This window comes from Macadamia integrifolia, chromosome 6 (assembly GCF_013358625.1).
Source record: "Macadamia integrifolia cultivar HAES 741 chromosome 6, SCU_Mint_v3, whole genome shotgun sequence".
Classification (NCBI taxonomy): domain Eukaryota; kingdom Viridiplantae; phylum Streptophyta; class Magnoliopsida; order Proteales; family Proteaceae; genus Macadamia; species Macadamia integrifolia.
In genome coordinates this window covers 34,981,825-35,000,163 of record NC_056562.1, presented here as the reverse complement: position 1 = coordinate 35,000,163, position 18,339 = coordinate 34,981,825, and the positions used below count along the sequence as shown (strand labels likewise).

The 18,339-nt window shown below is 37.6% G+C and overlaps 3 protein-coding genes and 1 non-coding gene across 7 annotated transcripts; all 4 read left to right on the top strand.

The window, feature by feature from the left end:
* Positions 1–815: 815 nt before the first annotated feature.
* LOC122080769 (transcription factor FER-LIKE IRON DEFICIENCY-INDUCED TRANSCRIPTION FACTOR-like) lies at positions 816–2,287 on the top strand. The gene is made up of 4 exons (XM_042647599.1): positions 816–1,335; positions 1,516–1,716; positions 1,815–1,988; positions 2,064–2,287. Exons 1-4 carry the CDS (start codon positions 844–846, stop codon positions 2,163–2,165), a joined length of 969 nt encoding a protein of 322 aa, XP_042503533.1. The 5' UTR covers positions 816–843; the 3' UTR covers positions 2,166–2,287.
* A 4,497-nt stretch (positions 2,288–6,784) lies between these two features.
* Positions 6,785–8,052, top strand: LOC122082253 (transcription factor FER-LIKE IRON DEFICIENCY-INDUCED TRANSCRIPTION FACTOR-like). Its single transcript, XM_042649720.1, has 4 exons — positions 6,785–7,297; positions 7,402–7,605; positions 7,695–7,868; positions 7,948–8,052. Exons 1-4 carry the CDS (start codon positions 6,785–6,787, stop codon positions 8,050–8,052), a joined length of 996 nt encoding a protein of 331 aa, XP_042505654.1.
* A 1,449-nt stretch (positions 8,053–9,501) lies between these two features.
* On the top strand, positions 9,502–13,255 carry LOC122081424 (superoxide dismutase [Cu-Zn], chloroplastic-like). Of its 4 annotated transcripts, none has more exons than XR_006141078.1 (6): positions 9,502–9,935; positions 10,051–10,093; positions 10,212–10,243; positions 10,380–10,455; positions 10,664–10,717; positions 12,860–13,255. XR_006141078.1 is itself a non-coding variant. In XM_042648559.1 (4 exons), the coding sequence occupies exons 1-4, from the start codon at positions 10,154–10,156 to the stop codon at positions 12,886–12,888; spliced, it is 249 nt and encodes an 82-aa protein (XP_042504493.1). In that variant the 5' UTR covers positions 10,103–10,153; the 3' UTR covers positions 12,889–13,255. The 4 variants fall into 4 exon arrangements, 1 of the variants encoding a protein (XP_042504493.1); XR_006141076.1 differs by having other exon boundaries at positions 10,025–10,093; XR_006141077.1 differs by having other exon boundaries at positions 10,025–10,093; positions 10,212–10,265.
* LOC122082974 lies at positions 9,503–9,721 on the top strand. Its single transcript, XR_006141507.1, has one exon. It is a non-coding gene; the product is annotated as a small nucleolar RNA U3 (small nucleolar RNA).
* Positions 13,256–18,339: the final 5,084 nt, after the last annotated feature.

Sequence of the window (18,339 nt, the reverse complement as noted above, 5' to 3'; positions counted from 1 at the left end):
AAAAACTTTTTTTCTTATAAATTATGGGAGGGCGATTGTAGTCAGGTTGTGTGGCCCCTACACCAATGTGTGGGGGGGGGGGGCGCAATGAGAATGCATATGGGGCATCTAATAGGGGTCATGGTTTAAGATTATGGAATTAGTCTTGGAATCGGATAGGGTGGGTATTAATCTGATCCCAATCAGGATTGGCTTGGATCAAACAGAATTAGCCTTGGTTATCATTAAAAAATTGATTTTTTACCTAATTCATCTGTATCGATTCAACGACATGGTATTAAGAATCAAGATTGAATAAGGTTGATACTAATCTGATCCAAAGTATTCAAGTTGATCCAATTCAATTCATCAAACTATAACAAGAGTGAATTTTATTTTTCATGAGAAATATAGCAGTCATTTCACCCATTCAAATTATATGACAAAGTCATATATGTACCACACACAGCTTGACAACCTTCTTTTTCTTTAAATTATTATGAATTTTAATTCAATACCTACCCTTCAATGGCATAGATAACTTGTCATGATACCAAGGTAGGGTAAAGCACCTTTCCCACCCTTCAATAATATCGATTATTGATTGTTGACAAATCCTTTTCACCAAAAGAGGGGAAAAACTATTAGCAGATGAAAAATCCTTATATTTTATTTTTTCTCTTTCTAGGGACCATAAACCCACATTTTGATTCCATTCACACTTAGCACACCCTTTATTTACTTATTAATATATTATTTTTGTGTAAGAAATTTGTTGACCTTTTATTAATAACACCAACATATATGGTCCTATCTCTCACCAACTATGGGCGCTTTGAAACAGGAGGAGGAGAGATAGAAGCAATGGATCCTCAAGAATTCCAAGTTTTTCATGAGCATATTAGCAACTATGGCTTTCAAAGTTCTATCAATGAAAGCAACTACGATCATTTGATCGATCTCATTAGAGGGGAAAATGCAGAAGAACCCATCCTCACCAATTTCAATCCAAATTATGATGGCAGCAGCGAGCTTCTTATGTTCAATGGAGGATTGGTTGATAACCAGTTTGCTCCAGCTTCCATGCTTGGAGACATGTTTACTGATTTTAATTCCATCAACAACTCAAATCCCAACTCTACTTTCAATTCCTTACCACCATTTAGTGAAGAAGATGAAATAATAAGGGAAGAGGAGGAGAACGATAATGACGGCTACAATTCCTCTGCAACTACAACTACATCCCCCAAGAACAACGTCGATCGATCGAGAACTTTGGTATCTGAGAGGCGCCGGAGGGGACGTATGAAGGAGAAGCTTTATGCATTACGTTCCTTGGTTCCTAACATAACTAAGGTGTCTCTTTTCCTTCTATATGAGTACTAATTGTTGGGTTCGGTGTAGAGACTTATAGGTACTCAGGCACCTTTTCTTCAACGGGCTAACTTTTAAGGATGAGTTCTACCCATGTCCTAATACTACTTAGCATATGATTGAATTTCTTATCGTGGGTTTTCTCTTATGGGATTAATGCAGATGGACAAGGCCTCCATTGTTGGAGATGCAGTGCAGTACGTGCAAGAGTTGCAGATGGAAGCAAAAAAGCTAAAAACTGAGATATCAGGGCTAGAGTCATCTCTAAAAGGAGGAGTAGAGAGACTTCAAGGGCTGGCTGATAAGCCGAAGAAGATCCCAGATTTTGACAAGAACCATCTAAGTTGCAGGAAGATAGTTGAGGTATATATATATATTGCATGATAGATGAACTAATATTAATAATGGTGATCAAATTAGTCACTTGAAATGCTTTCCTGAATGTGATTTGAATATATTAGATGGATGTGTTCCAAGTGGAGGAGAGAAGCTTCTATGTGAGGTTGGCATCCATTAAGGGAGAAGGGGTGGCTGTAGCTCTTCACAAGGCCCTTGAATCACTAACGTGCTTTGATGTTCAAAACTCCAATATCAGTACCGTTTGTGACAAATTGGTGTTGACATGTTCCCTCAATGTAAGCTTTTTGTATTAATTATTACATGATCTCTCTCTCTGTCTCAGGGTGTGTGACAATGGAACAAATGGACAGGTAAGAGAATTTGGTGAGGAGATGAACATGTCGACGTTGAAGATATGGGTGACAGGAGCTCTCCTCAACCAGGGATTTGAGTTCAAGACGCCAGTATTATAGCTCTTTCACACTACCCTCTATCATCTCATCTCAAGCAACCATGTCACTCATCTTCATGATCATGAAGCTACAGTTGTGGTCCAGATATGGCTGCAAGATGTCCTTCAGTCTTGAAGATTCTTGATTATTATTCTCTCTCTCTCTCTCTAAGGCTTGATAGATGCTCATGAGAAGGAAGATGACTATGAGTAACGATTATTGTGATTATTGGGAATACAAACTGGACTCTACCATAGTCCTAAAATAAAGGAGTGTTGTTATGTTCTGAAAATCTATCTTTGTCGCAGTTGCTACTTGCTTCTATATACTATTGAATATGATCTATACAACACTTAACATGAGAGAGCATGGGTCATGTATGATTTTGTGATAATACATGTTCTTTTACTTCTATAAATGTCCTTCTATGCTCTTACCTAGAATGTTTAGAAAGGAATTTATTGAAAGAAAAAAGCATGTGTCATTACAAAATCATACATGAAAGAGCTGCTGACCTAATCTCTCCAATTTTTCAGATGGGACTGGACTGACGAGGACTGGTGAGAAAAATATATAACCATGACCTTCGTTTTCAGTTTTTTCAATTTATTATTAATAATACTAACTATGAAAGACCATCGAATCTAATCTAAGAAAAGTTGTTGATAGCAAAAGGGATGCAAAGTGAGAATTATATTTTTTTCAAGGCAGGGAGGGTTCAGCACGTCACCGATTGTTGGAGGAATCTCTCCCATCAGATTAATCATGGCGTGAAAAATGGTTTTCTTAACAGGGATTTGGATGAGAGAGAGTGTTAATATAAATCCCATGTGGTCAAGATGTGAGAGGACTTGAGAAAGGATCCCATATTGACATGTATAGATCAAGAGTGGATCAGGTTCTTATACTAGAACTATTCTTGTACTAGAATTATTCCATACAGATGGAATCCACCATAGAGTTTTTTCTTGGATGAATTCCATATATGTGGATCAATCTTGTACAAGAATGATTCTCATAGGAAAGCGTGATCCACGATCTAAGAATCTTTTTCTCTTTTCAAAATCAGAATTTTTACCCTCAAGACAAAGAAACGAGAAATAACACAACCAACCAACTCCAACCAAAAAAGATGTATTTGAAGAGACTAGTCAAATTTTGAAATAATAGTGATGGTGGTGGTGGTCCTTGCCATGGGGACATAGTGGTAAATCACCCGTTCCAACTTCCAACTCTTCTATTTGTTAGAAGGAATTGAAAATAGAAAAGAGTTGGTGGGAGGAGGACGTTTAATGATACAATGGACATCCTTTAGCCTTTAATGAATTCCATCTTTATGAATTAATCCCAATGAAAGTGGTTTTCGTAGGTAGGGGTTTCATTTCCAAGCCTGCTCCGATATGTTCGATCGAGTCTGACATGTTTATGGTATGACTTAGACCGATCTGATTAATAAACTTGTCGGGCTTAAGACCGGCCTATTTATAAATATGTAGTATATGCTGCAAGGGGTAAGCCCAATAGGCTTTCTGATCGGCCCGGCCTGTTTATAAGCCTGACTCGGACCGACACATTTAACTCGATCGTTTATATATGTATTTTGATTTTTTTTGGGATAGAATAGGATATATATTATTATTATTATTTTTTTATCAATTATTGACTGTAATTAAGTGTAATATCTTTTCAAAATTGTTGATAATTTAACAAAATAAATTAAAGTATTTTAAATCTAAGAAAAGTAGAGATCATTTAACGCCCGTTTAAGGAGTTACTAATTACCTGTTTAAGGCCCAATTAGCCTAATTAGGAGAAGCTTGATTAAAGTCCAGAGTCCGATTGACCCCGACAAGACACCGATCGAGATTGACTCATTCTTTAAATAGGTAGATCATGGTCCGAAGACATAGACCCGTCAGACCTGATTAAGCCCGACCAAGATCCGACCCGACCCGACCAATTGACACCCGTACTCGTAGGATAACCTTATCCACAGTCCAAGGATCTCTCTCTTTCCAAAATCATGATTTTTACTCTAAGACGAGGGAGCGAGAAATAACATAACCAACCAACTCCGATGACTTGAAGAGACCACACAAATTCTGAAACAGTAGGAGTGGTGATGGTGGTGGTCCTTGCCAGGGGGACATGGTGGGAAATCACCAATTCCAACTTCCAACTCTTCTGTTTGTTAGAAAGAATTGAAAATAAAAACAGAGTTGGTGGGAGGAGGACGTCGAATGATACGATGGACATCCTTTAGCCTTCAATATAGGGCCTTCATAGGGCTTGACGTGGAATGATGTAATTGAGTGATGGGATCATTTATGCTTCTTTTTTTCAAAGTTTATATATATATTTTTTCTACATAGGAGAGAGATGACAGCGATGTCAAGAGTGCACTTCCCCATTATAATAGGGGATGTTGGATGAAGAGAGGGAGACTATGGGATCCACTGGTGGGATGCCAGTGGGATCCACTGGTGGGATGCCAGGAGTGTGCGTAGGTTTTGCCAAAATCTTACGCCAAATTTCAATTTTCTTGTGGTAATGGGCTTCTAACGATGGATCATCTATCTTATATGGTATAACATCATCTTGCGCAAATCAACACTTGTTAGGGAATTTAACTTGACAAGTAATGGAAAATTCCCGAATCTTTGGAGGATCGAATTAATCTCTTCTCATATGATAAATTTACTGAATAAAATTTAATGGGATGATATATGTTAATTTTTGAACCACAAGCGTAGTTCTTCCATGGGATCTTAATTAGTTCTTCACACTAGCTAGAGAATGCAAAGAACTTGTTCCACCCAACTGTTGCATTCATCAGGTATGCGCAATAACACTCTCTCACCTAGGGTTTCAAGAGACCCTAGTTTTCACTAAGGAAGGAAGAAGAGAGAGAGAAAGATGTTTCAATGGAAGAGGGAGGGGAGTAAAAAAAAAAAAAAATGTTCACTACTCCCTTCCCTTCTTTTTTTTAATTATGGTGTCTATTAATAGTGGGCTATCTTGCTTGAGTGAAATTTGGATTCTTATAATCTTTGTATGATTCTAAATCCATACAAAGTCAATGTATAAATAAAGACATCAACCATTGATGCACCAAAAGTTATGATACATAATCCCAATGATAAAGACCTCTCAAGTCAAGGGACCAATCAAATTTTATAAATGAGAATCTTATTTCCTATCTGGTAGTGACATATGTAAGATTCTCATGTGATCCAGTAGCGCGCACACACACACACACACACACACCCCATATGTGCATTCACACATTTGTCATGGAATTATCATTCTAGATGTGATGATCATATGAATAAGATGTCCAATCATGTCTCTAGTCAAGTACATTTTAGGTGAAAAACCTAAGGACAATCATAGCCGGTTAATGATCATGTAAATTAAACGAAATTAATATTGATTAAAATTTTCTGGTTTGATGGACACATATCTAACAATCTCTCACTTGTACTTCCAAGCATATCTCTAATGCACTTTATACTTATGTTCTCAACAAGTTTCTCAAATACAATAGGTGACGAACACATTGTCATTCGAGTGGATGATTTATCTGTAGAGTCAACATTTGCAATCGTTACATCATCACGTAAAATAATCTCTCTAAAGAGATGATATATACCTATGCTTCACATATTTGTTCCTGATGTGCTCTGCACTTCTTAGCTTGTGTTATTGCTCACCGATTATCACAATATACATAGAAAACTTCAAAACTCTTCTCTTAGAAAGGAAATTGATATGAATAATACACAAAAAAATTTATCTATGAAGAAACTACTAAATACAACTATACAATCAATACTACAACAAAAAATCTGAGGTATATACATAAATAAATAAAACCCCTTTCCTAAGTCCTTGAAATACCAAAACTATTCCCCAAACTGCAGATTCTTGAAATCAGTCATACGGTGCAAGGATTTAAGGTTTTATTTGGTAATGGATTCTCAAAATAGATCTACATGGGTATGGTGGGTCTAGAATGTATTATGAAACTCGTTTCATTTTATTTTCTGAATACGTTCTAGACCCTAAATCTATTCTAAGAATACATATAAACACAACCTCTAGACTCTCCTCCTTTTGAAACAATAGCGTCCTCCTTTTGAAACACTTGGTTGGCTAAAGCATAGTTTCCCATTATATCTATTCTTGTTGTTCTTACCTTCGAGAGCTCTTCTGTTACTCTGAATGAGAGAGTACTGATGATGTATGGAGTTCTCAATCTAGACTCAGGCATGAAGCTCGCGTTTAAGTCATGGCTTAACGCAATCTAGCTAGTACCTAGATTCCGTTCATACGGTGGTGAGGAAAAAAAAAAAAAATTCCTTTCTCCTTCTGGTAGCTTAAACGACTTAGTTCACACCAGTCACCAGAGCATGAAGCCATGAACGGATGTGACCTTCTCCAAATATCTATGAATTTTAATGAGAAACCAAAGATCAGAAGCCACCAAGGGTTTTCAAAATTTGTAATTTTCCGGGAAAAACGTTTCTGGTGAAAATAACACCTTAGCATGACAGGAGTCGTTTACGCTATCAAATTGTGTCTTCTTTTAATAATCACATTCCAAGCCATGGATGATCAAGAAGAAGAAGAAGATTCCAATGGATCATAATCAAGAATTCCAAACCCATCGAGCTCAACATAACGACTATGGTTTTCACGATTTCATCAATGAAGGCAATCTTGGGCAGTTCATCGATCTCGTCAGAGGTGAAAATGGAGAGCCCATTACCAATTTCAACCCAACTGCTTATTATGCAGCAGCGGCTGAGTTCATGTACTGTGGTGGATTGGTTTCTGATCACAACCAATTCTATAATACAACTCAAGGGATGAACGTGTTTGATTTCAACTCATCCCTCGGCACTTCAGATGTTCCAAACTATATACTTTATTCATTACCATTCGCCGGTGGTGAAGAAGTCGAAGTTGAGATGGACGACGACGATGAGAATGATGAGGACGATTCATCCGTGACAAGAAGCACCGGAAATGTGAAGCGATCATCAAATAAAGCTGATAGTTCAAAGACCTTAATTTCCGAGCGGCGGCGAAGGGGCCGTATGAAGGAGAAGCTCTATGCTTTGCGGTCCTTGGTACCCAACATTACTAAGGTATATATTGTTGTGATTTTTTTTTAAAGTGAAATTATGTCAAACTGTTGTACGCGTAAAGATACATCTGAATTTACGAGAATAATTTTAATTTGTCTTTACAGATGGACACTGCCTCCATAGTAGGGGATGCAGTGGAGTATGTGACAAAGCTGCAAATGGAAGCTAGGAAGTTAAGTGTTGAAATTGCAGAACTTGGATCATCGCTTGAAAGTGGAGTAGGGAGACCACAAGATTTGGGTGATGATATGAGCAATGCCAAAGCTGGACGAGAGAAGAAGCTTCCAAGTTGCAAGAAGATAGTGCAGGTTCTTCGATCTGTGACTCTTTACTTCTCTTAATGAATCACATAGAATCAAACATATAAGTACTAATTCCAGTATACCAAAATGTATAGATGGAGGTGTTTGAAGAAGAAGAAAAAGGTTACTATGTGAGATTGACATGCAACAAAGGAGAAGGGGTAGTAGTAGCTCTTTTCAAGGCACTTGAGTCCCTTACGCGATTTGACGTACAGAGATCTAACTTCGCTGTGGCTTCCGAGAGATCCGTCATGACATTTAACCTCAACGTAAGTAAATAACTTTTGTAGTTCGAGCTTTTAGGTGAAATGATAACAAACATTATTATTAAATTATGGTTGCCAACAGGTTAAAGAATGTGGGGAGGTGATGAACATATCCACATTAAAGATATGGGTGACGGGGGCTCTTCTCAACCAGGGATTCGAATTCATTAGTCCAGTAGCTTCTTAACTGTCTCTCTCTCTCTCTTTCATGTTTATCGATGAGGATGATTAGGATTATTATTTTTGGAAGAGGATTATCTTTTTTCCTACGACGAGAGTGTATTATTTTTTATGGTGGGTATTGAATAAATATGAGACTGTTTTATTTTTGGTGCTGGGTATTATGATTTTCAATATCGGTATAGGATTATTGGCTGTACTGATATCTGGCTGAACCCGTATAGGTGGAAAGGATCTTGGTAAGTGTAAATTTGTCTAAATAACAGTTATTTATTTATTTATTAAAAGTGGGTATAAAATCGTTCAATACAACTTGATGCGACTGAAATGTATCGATAGAGATCAACATGGATATGGATACTGATATCTATAACCCACTTGCGTCTTTAATTATTAGGAGTTGAGTTAATGAACATCTTTTTTTTTTTCCCTCTCTCTAAATGATTGAACAAAAGCAAATTGATCTCTAAAATCATCTTGAACCATTGATGATGTATCTCAAATTTCAAAACCGATTTGATCCTATATGGATCGATACGGATACAACTATTAATATCAATACCAATACCATGTACAAAATCATACACTACCAAGTTTGCATCCTCGCAACAGTGTAGGGTTCCCCTAAAAAAGCACCAATAGTAAATATTTTATTGGATCTAGATCCATTCCAGTGCTGAACGGGGTGCAACAAGCATCCCACGGTGAGACACGATTTTCATGTCGCTTTATCTCTTGAATAGAACTATTAAAGAAAGGGAATGGAAAAAAGAACATTGTCTTGTCAAATGTAGCGTGCAGCCTATGTCTAGACATGAGCTCTTAAAATGATTACTGCCTACTGCAAATTGAAAAATCCCTTCAATTGATAACCTTGTGCTCCTCATTGGGCCCTTGATGGTGCAAACTGACCAATGTTCTTCTTTTCTGAGAAAATAATGAAAAAATAAAAAATTGTTGTTGAATATACTAAAATTCATCAAACTATTATTGAATTTATTCATCATGATGCAATGATTGATTAATGTATTTTTTTTTTAATTTAAAATTTAAAATTTTCATTTTATATATTTCTAGGCAACCAAACATGGCACAAATGCTTTTTCACTTATAAAGATTGGATTTAAGTCGACATTAGACTTGCGGACCTAATTTTCTGACAAAGCATACTCTCACCTCAACACTTTCCTTTGTTTGTTCTCTTTAATTCTGATCATCGTCCAGTAAAAAGAATGAATCAGTTCTGATAAACCCAGTCATAGAAGAGCGAATAATGGAAACCTGGCTCAGATAAAGGAGAAAAGGGCTATTCCCAACTTTTTTTTTTAATATTTCTTATTTAGCGAAAGTTTAAATTTGCCCAAAACTTAATCTCATATTATAAGAAACTTAGTCCCACATCGAAAACATAAGAAAAATAAAGGTATTTATTTACTTCGAGTGTAGCATCACTTGGCACGACCTTACTTGAACAGGATCTGTTCTATAGGCTCGTACCTCTGTATCCTTGAGTTCTAAGGAGACAGGAACATAAGTCTGGTTGATGAGACATGACCGTGCGATCAGAGCGTGATTAACGGCTCTGGTGAGACCTGTATTGGACTCATCAAGCTGTAGAGGATCGTTCCCGATGTTGGTTCCGACACTGGGGTGATCGCATGGTTGTCTGACAGACTCTCCCAATCTTTTTTCTCTTTTTACCAGAATCCCGGCAGCCATGGCCGCCGAAATCGCGTCTTCTCCGTTGCAACCTCTGATGTCTTCATTGTCGAAACCTAAGCCAGCATGTCAGTCCTCCTTCGTTCGACTCTCACCATTGGAGCCGTCGCAGTCCTCAAAGGCAATTCCCCGGTGGAGGGCGTTGTCACGTTAACCCTAGAAGAAGAGAGGGTTTGTGCTCCGATTTCTTTACCGTTTTGCATCTGTTGAATTCGTGAATTCAATTATTAATTATTGGTTTTTGTTTGATCTTCGAGAAGGTGATGTCAGGATTTTTCGACTACAGGTCCTACGACGGTGAAAGTTTGTGTCACCGGCAAATTAAATGAGTTAATTCCTTCTGATCTTTCCCCCTTTTCTCCTTAGCAATTTGGGTCCTCTAATGTAGCATGTGTATGGTGACTTCGTATGAATTACTGAATTGGTTGCTGTTTCATGTCAATGCAGGTGTGGGTGAAGCACCATTTGTAGATGACCAGGTACCACTCTGAAATTGAAATGGTTTGTGAATCTTTTATTCATTTGCGTATTTAGTTTAGCTAGAATCTGGTACTTGTTTATTGTTAATTGTTTCAATTTTGGTATTTTAAGTTCAATTTTGCATGAAATATGCAGATACCACTGAGTGGGTCTAATGCCGTTGTGGGAAGAGCTTTTGTGGTTCATGAGCTGGAGGATGATCTTGGAAAGGGTAAAACTTAATATCCATTAGCTTCAACTGTCCGTGTTTCATTTTCCTTTGCTTCCATAATCTTGATGCCAATCACTCAAATTTCTTCGAATTAACCTTTTTTGTGTTTTGCCTCTCATGTTATATGATTATCAATTGAGTTCGACTTCTCTTTCCATTGCTGTTCTTCTGTTTATCTTCTGACTCTTTATGATTGATGCATCTGTAGGAGGACATGAACATAGCCTTACCACGGGGAATGCAGGTGCAAGATTGGCCTGTGGTACGTAATGTTTGTTGAAGGCGATTTTTTCTTTGTTGATTTGGTGGCCAGAATCTACATTGACAGCTAGTACAAAACTCATGAATTGCAAATTCAGTGCCAAGTGATCACATTGATAATTCAGTGTTATGCTCTCTAGGCTAATTATGAAAGGATGACTTCTCATATAGACATTCATGACTACAGCATTTGTGCATAAATGTGATTTACAAATTGTCTTGGTTCCTGCTGTGGTTGAGCTGTTTCTTCTCATTAATTGCTTGAATTCATGGAGTTGATCCAGAAAATTAAAAAGGGCGTAGAACTGTTTAGCTTATGCTTATCAATGATCTTTGTATTTATTCTTTGTACTTATCAGTTACTATTTGAACTTATGCTTGCTCTTTTTTTTCCCCCTGGGGATGGGGCATCATTATTCATTGCATATACCCCTTTTTTTAGCTGTGTTGAGTCAATTGCTGTTTTGGGTTGCTATGGGCTCAACTATTCGCTGCAACAATGGATTGTCTGTTTTAAGGTTCCCAAAATTTTTTTGAATCTGGTGTGGCACATATAAATTCTGACAGTCTAAGTGAATTAAAGGGATACTAGTGGAGCAAAGAAGAGTCAACCCAGTCTATTCTGTATGATGAATAATCGATTATGGTATTTCAACCTATTCAGAATGTTTCCAAGATACTATTCCCCACAAAATCCTCCTCCCTCTGCATCAAAATTCTGCATGTTGTGGTTTCCTTCCGCGATGGATGTTGGTGTGCTTTCTTTCCCATGGATGTTGGTGGTGCTTTGAAGTGCTTTTTGCATGCATATTTTGTGGAATTTGTGAAGACAGGAGTAGGATGAGAAAAAATAGTGACGCCAATTTAATGTGGAACTCAGTTTGTTCTTGTGCTTTTTGTTTCCATCAGATTATAATTGAGTTATATAGTGTCAAGGAAACCTATTCTCCCCGGAGGAAAAGGTAAAAAAAAAAGGTGGATAACAATGAGAACTTGACATTTGGGGGGAAAATCAAGGTGATAAGTCTCCTAGGTTTGTGCTTCTAGAAATTTCAAGGGTGTTTAACTGTAACTCATGGTTTGAAACAATTGAAGGTGAGATATGTTGATGAGACAAGCAAATACTTTATATAAAAGGTAAAAGAATTATATATGTAGGTGATAGGAGACTTGTTCTTCTCCTTTTTTTTTTCCTTGCCTCACACCCTCAACCAGTATATGAAGGTTGGCTACAGGTGTGGGTATGTGGACCGTAGGAAACATAAACCTTACGTATTGGGAGCACTTTGGCACTCCCATATTTGGCTCCACCCCCTGCTTCCCTCGTCCACCCTCCACTGCTTTCTTAGTGAGTTTGCTCTATCCTTCAGCTATGAAGAGAAGCAACATTGGAGGTAACTGATCCCATTTGTCTGAGACTGCAAGAGCTCGGTAAAGACTTGCTGGGTTGTAATTAGTTTGGATGGAAAAGGAATAAAATGCTGGGCGGATTCTTTGATAAGATTCCCTTAAAATGGCCGAGTGAGTAACTTGATTATTCCTTATTGTTTTGGATTCCCAGTTTTGATTTTATTTTTATAAGAATTTTCTTCAAATTATAAACACCTATAGTTTAAGCGCACCCCTTATGCTGTTGTGAGGAAGTCATTCTTATTGCATCTTATTAAATTTTGATATAAGTTGGTTTTTATTCAATTCTATCTTCTGATTTGGTATCGCAAAGCCCTTAATTTCTTCAAATAAATCACCCTTCCTCTTTAAAACCCTAAATTTTGAATTTCTTTATTTTCCCCTCACCTTACATTCCTGCAAATCTCAATTATTATTCAATCCCATTTTCAAAGCCCTTGACATTGTGGGGTTTCTATCCTATATTTGAAATGCACTAGCCTAATTATGTTGTTAAGACTTGATGAAAGTGGCATTCATTCATGTGAAATACCAATCTTTCATGTGGTTTCTTGGCATAGGAAGTATTCATGGAGTTCATTCTTTTGAGATTCAAGTTTTCAAATGATCACTGGGTGACTTATCTCAGTATTTTTCTGGCTCTAGTTACTTTTCCTGTTTGCATTTCCTCGTTTAAATCCCCACTTTCTTTCATGTCCTCATAGTGTGTGTATTTCTGTCTCTGGATATGCAGGTGTGGTTGGTTCGACTCCTGTTCAATGAGAGCCCCTAGTTCGAAACCAATCTGATATCCAGCTACGGATTCTTCTTTCTTCCTTTTACAAGTGCTATTAAGAGTTAAATAGTCTTTTTGAAGTCAAGAGGATGCTGTCGGGGTAGTTGAGAAGAAAGTGTTGAGCCAAATTGTAGAATTTGAGGGACATTACCATGTTTGTAGGTACTTCCCTCAATAAATGTGAGGACAGATGTTTGGGTTTTGAAGACCTTATTCTTGGCTTTTATATGCATTACTGTGTTGGATCAGGAATGCTAAGGAATAAACTTAGCTTCGATTAAAAGATCGAAATCCTTGGATATGGAGAAAAGTGTAATATTTATGGTGTTTTAAGGTTAATAAATTGTGTGAAAATCGTCTACAGCCACTGCACCAGTGCAGTGAATATCGGGTGGCTTGGAGTTCCTTGGGGTGCATGCCTAGATGCTCTCAGCCGCCGGATGCTCCCTGTAGAGGATGTGGACTCGGTGCATCTAGGCATCTTACACAGAGGAGTACAATTTAAGCATATTGATTAGCAAGCAAAATGAGGAGAGAAGCAGCAGCAGCAGCTCACATTCCTTGCTTGGCCAAGGTTGGCAACCTTGGGAGGGAACTGGGTTCTCATTATTATTATTATATTCTATAAATTATTCTATCTATAAAGTCCAGTTGTTTTTCATTTATCCCTCTCAAGTTTCAACACCAAACTTCAGTTCAGCGTTTTGGCCCCTTTTGCGTTGCGTTTACAATTAATGAGACGTGCTTCAACGCCTAACCTTCCTTCGATCGGTTGAGGACGACTTGAGTCTTGAGGTCCCTTTGCCCCCAACTTACTTTCCTCTTTCGTTGACACGTCTCTCTCTCTCTCTCTCTCTCTCTCTCTTCTCAGGTATTCAATCTGAAGTTGAAATTGAAATCCAGATCGGGCTGATCAATCGATTAAGAATTGACCATAAACTGCCCTAAACCCTAGATTTCATACATGGATCGATTCGAATTGACCGGATCATCAAATCTGGCCTTAGTCGATTCTGATTTGAATAGACCGATTCAGCCAAACTAACCCTAGACTTCGTACTCTTCCACACACATACACAAAGATGTGCATATACATGCCCACATACATATACATACACGGATAGCAGGTACATGAGTACGTCATATGCTGACATCATTATTTCACACATTCGTGTATTATGTAGGTCATGATGTCCATGTTAACATCGAGATGAAGTGTGAGATTGGCCACGGACATGTATGAGAGTGTGCTGATCCTTTACAGGCGGCGCACATTGGACCGCCAGGACCACTTTGAGGTGCGCACCTTGGTATGCCTGGCTATTGGATTTGCGCTGCACAGTGCACCGTGCCACAGTGATGCCGGTGGTCAGTGTGGACTCTCCTCACAAAGTCTCTCTCTTCTTATTTCATTGTCTGGTATATGACTTCAAAACACCCAAATAAGCAAACAACGTAACTGCGTAACGGTCTATATATTTCTACCAAAAAAAGTAACGGTCCATAGATCCCTATCCATTAGAATATAGAAGTGACGTAGCGTTTTTTTTTTTTCCACTCGGAAAAGAAGCTCAAATCGCCCATGTAAAAAAGACCACTTGCCTTCAGCTTATCAGGATTTGGAGTAAATTTGGCCACCCATCTTTCCAAACTCTTTTGACTTTGCACCACCATCGACTACATTACATTGACCTCACTTGCTGCTCCTCTCTCTCTCTCTCTCTCTCTTCAATTGTCAGTTCATACCCTTTATATTATGTTGCTTTTTTAAAGGCCTTTATTTTGAGTCGTTTTGGGAATGTTTGTGAATCAGGGTTTTAAAAATTGGAATCAGATCGGTTAAATTTGTTGAACCTGATCTCACCTAATTCGAAATGGCTCAATTCATATTGTGGTTTTCAGGGTTCAAGTTAACTCCAGCCAGATTAGACCCAATTCGGATCATGATTTTGAGTTTACTAACCTTATTGTGAACTCATCTTCAAAAAAAAATTGACCATACTTTTCCCACAAGGTTTGAACTTATGATTCCCCTAATGTTGCTTTTTGTTAAGTAAAATTGCAAAAAAAAATTAATCGACTCACGTTGCTTATGGAAAAAAGTAAAACGTAGTACAAGGATAGGATTCCTTAGATGCTTATTAGTACAATTTTTTTTTTTTTAATGAAATAGCAAGAGATAAGCACAGCCTTCAAAATAATCACAGCTTAAAAAATGCAAAAATAAAAAGGAAAAAGTTACGACAAAAAATTCCTAAAATTTCCTTGAAGCTTCAATTGCACAAAATTTGTTAAATAAATTGGGTATTAGCTCCCATGCTTAGCCTAACCTTTCTATGTTCTTATAGTTATTTGAGACAATTGTTATAACTCAACTTTTTTTCACATTCTTAAAACCTAACATGTGGGTCATGCACTGATACTCTTTCTCCTCCTTGACTGTCATTTCAACAAGAGCGTTTCTTATACTATGATTAGCGTCGGGTAAGATATTTCCCTCACACTGTTGGAGTGGGAAACCCTCTCCCATAAAGCAAAGACAGAATCATGTCCTAATCAATACTAATTTTTAGATGACGAAGTAATAGTTTGGTATCTAGGTACAGCTTAGGTTCCCTGTGAAGCTACACTGTCCATGTCGGTGAAGCAGCCCATCCTTCTTTTTATAAACCCTATTTATATGGGAATTCCATATTTTATGGTTCCTAGGTTTGGATTATTAAGGGCTAATCCTTGATGAAAACGTGGATGATGTAAGCTTTGTTGTGATTTAATATGATAACAATAACTACCAAAATATGAAATTAAACTTTTTATATCATACTAGTGAGCTCGTATTGGCTTCACTTTTAAGCCTACTGATGATCAGCAACCAAAAACCAAATTTGATTAGGTAAACCAATACTCAAACACACTAACTTTTGGTGAAACCAAAACCCCAAGCTTTGTATTCTAGTTAGAACTTTTTTTACTTTAAATGAGGGATATCACTTTTTCTTTCCTTACTGTGTAATTGTGATTTTTGAAAGCATACCATGACCCATGTCAAGATGTGTTAGTTAATTGATTGGTTAGTGAGCAAAGATTGTTCTGATTTCTAAAAATATGGTTCCAAGAATTTCAATTTTTAATTTAAGACTAATTTCCCCTAGAATGCCAATCCACATAGCCCGTTCGGCATCTCACATGGACAGTTATCTTATTAACACATTGATCCATAGAGGAATATATGCACCAATTCTAAGGTTTAGAATTTGGATGCACATGAAAGGAAAGAATCCTGAAAAGAAGATATATATGACTTCAATATTAAGGAGTTAATTCACAAGGCAAGTGTGATGGGTGGAAGTAGAGATCTAAAAGAGTGGTGTAAACCTAATTTTGGGTGGGAGTAGGCATAAGGTCGTTGTCTTTAAAAGGAGGGGCTCATCTCAAAGGCTCATGCCCACTTGTCTTTGCTCTATCTGTGCATGCATTAGGTTACAACTTCCAAAGTGGTACTCAATAACACTTCACTATATACTTCCACTACTAATCCATATATACCACCTCTTCCACTACCACTAGTAGAGTATCCTTCAATAGAACCAAACACAACCCACTCTCCATACTTAAGTTCATAACCCAGAAAAAAAAAAATCGTAGAGAGAGAGAGAGAGAGAATAGCTTTGGGTTTTTCATCTCTTTGCTGTTTAAGATCCACTCCTCCCTGTCTTTGTATTAAAAGAATCAGAAGAAGATAAGAAGAAAAAAAATGAAAAGAGTACTGATGTTAATCAGGGGAACATTGACTGCTGCCTACTCCATGTACACTACCCAATGGGTTCCCTCTGTCTGATTAAAAAAGAATAGAAGCTTATAAATGATTGAAACTCTGAAATTAATTAACATTATATATATATATACATATATACTAGCACTGCATGTGGCATATAATATACATGCATGAAAACTGATGATCCATGGGGATCCTAAAACAACCACTGATATCGATGTGATCCAATAAAGGATCAACAACATGCAAACACCATAGATCATTAGCCTCTTTAAGTGATTAATTTAAATACCATAAACCATTGACTTGCTTAGTAGTGGACTGTTTGGACTTTGGATTGATTCCCTTTAGATATTATTCCTAATATTAAGTTGAGATAGTTAGAGGGGGTGTGCCTTGTTAAGGGGGGTTGCACAGTGGCATGTTACAGCAAACATGTTGGCCTGGGGGGTAAGAGTGCCTCAGAAGCTACTAAATCTCTCTCCAAATCTCTTTCGTCGGTGACGTGTGAAGTGAAGTTGATCACTTCTCTATAATAACCTATAATCTAATATTATGAAATTGGGTGTCCTCATCACTCCTCACCTGTCATACTTGTTCTCCATCTCTCTTATTGTTTCATCCCTTCTTAGTTCATATTAGTGTCCTCACCACACTCCCTAACTAATATATATACTGTATAAATATGAGACTATATGAGTTTGATTAAAAAGTTAATTAATTAATAATATAGGCAACAGAGGTGATGTAGGAGATCAAAGAAGAGTGGAGGAAGGAGTATGAAGTATGAAGCATGAAGAGAGAGAGAGAGAGAGAGAGAGAGGCAATAAGTCAATGGGAGATGAGTGGGGTAAAGTGAGGAAGTAAAGCATCCATCCATGATCCATCCTTCCTTCCTTTGGTTTGGAGCAACCAAAGGAAGGAAGGATGGATCATGGATGGATGCTTTACTTCCTCACCACCTACTTCAAATACTGCTGTTTCCCCTTACGTGCTTCACACAACCAAACCAAAACAATTCGTTACGCCAAGAATCTGCCCTACTCCTTACCCCACTCATCTCCCATTGACTTATTGCCTCTCTCTCTCTCTCTCTTTTGCGCACTCACACACTCCCTCACTCACGCATACATAGATCTAGTATCCAGCAATAACTAATTATTGACCCAATGACCTAATTCTATATTAATCACTTGTTATTACTTAAAACTATTGTTTATAATTAGGGCTTAATTTCGAATCATTTAGGCCACCAATTAGAGGTCTGAATGAAGCGACCGCTTGATCTGATGGCTGGATTTGGAATCATTTAAATAATATGATTAATCATTGACTGCTATAGCCTAAGAATCAAAGTAAACACCTTATTAAACCCATTTAAGGACTCCTAAGCTATACTTAATTAATGGGATAGTCAAGGAATTTCCTTTGCGTGCGTATGCCTTGCAACTAGGGTTTTAAAGGCGGTTTTGGCTAAAGATCACTAAACGGTTTGACCAACTACCACAAAACCGCCGTTAAATGGTCCAATGCAAAGTATTAGCGACAATTAATCGGAAAAAAATCGTCTGCAATTCCGATCTCGTACAATTCCGTGCAATACCACCTTCAGGGGGTGACACGTGTATTGATTCCAATGCAATGGTCCAGATCTGATTTAAAT

What these genes read in the sequence shown, in the direction of transcription:
- LOC122081424 (XM_042648559.1), top strand. Translation starts at nt 10,154, where the DNA reads ATGTGTATGGTGACTTCGTATGAATTACTGAATTGGTTGCTGTTTCAT. An exon ending in CACCATTTGTAGATGACCAG is followed by an intron (nt 10,244 to 10,379) that starts GTACCACTCTGA and finishes TGAAATATGCAG; the next exon opens with ATACCACTGAGTGGGTCTAA. An exon ending in GGAGGATGATCTTGGAAAGG is followed by an intron (nt 10,456 to 10,663) that starts GTAAAACTTAAT and finishes ATGCATCTGTAG; the next exon opens with GAGGACATGAACATAGCCTT.
- LOC122082253 (XM_042649720.1), top strand. Translation starts at nt 6,785, where the DNA reads ATGGATCATAATCAAGAATTCCAAACCCATCGAGCTCAACATAACGAC. An exon ending in GTTGCAAGAAGATAGTGCAG is followed by an intron (nt 7,606 to 7,694) that starts GTTCTTCGATCT and finishes CAAAATGTATAG; the next exon opens with ATGGAGGTGTTTGAAGAAGA. An exon ending in TCATGACATTTAACCTCAAC is followed by an intron (nt 7,869 to 7,947) that starts GTAAGTAAATAA and finishes GGTTGCCAACAG; the next exon opens with GTTAAAGAATGTGGGGAGGT.
- LOC122080769 (XM_042647599.1), top strand. Translation starts at nt 844, where the DNA reads ATGGATCCTCAAGAATTCCAAGTTTTTCATGAGCATATTAGCAACTAT. An exon ending in GTTGCAGGAAGATAGTTGAG is followed by an intron (nt 1,717 to 1,814) that starts GTATATATATAT and finishes TGAATATATTAG; the next exon opens with ATGGATGTGTTCCAAGTGGA. An exon ending in TGTTGACATGTTCCCTCAAT is followed by an intron (nt 1,989 to 2,063) that starts GTAAGCTTTTTG and finishes ACAAATGGACAG; the next exon opens with GTAAGAGAATTTGGTGAGGA.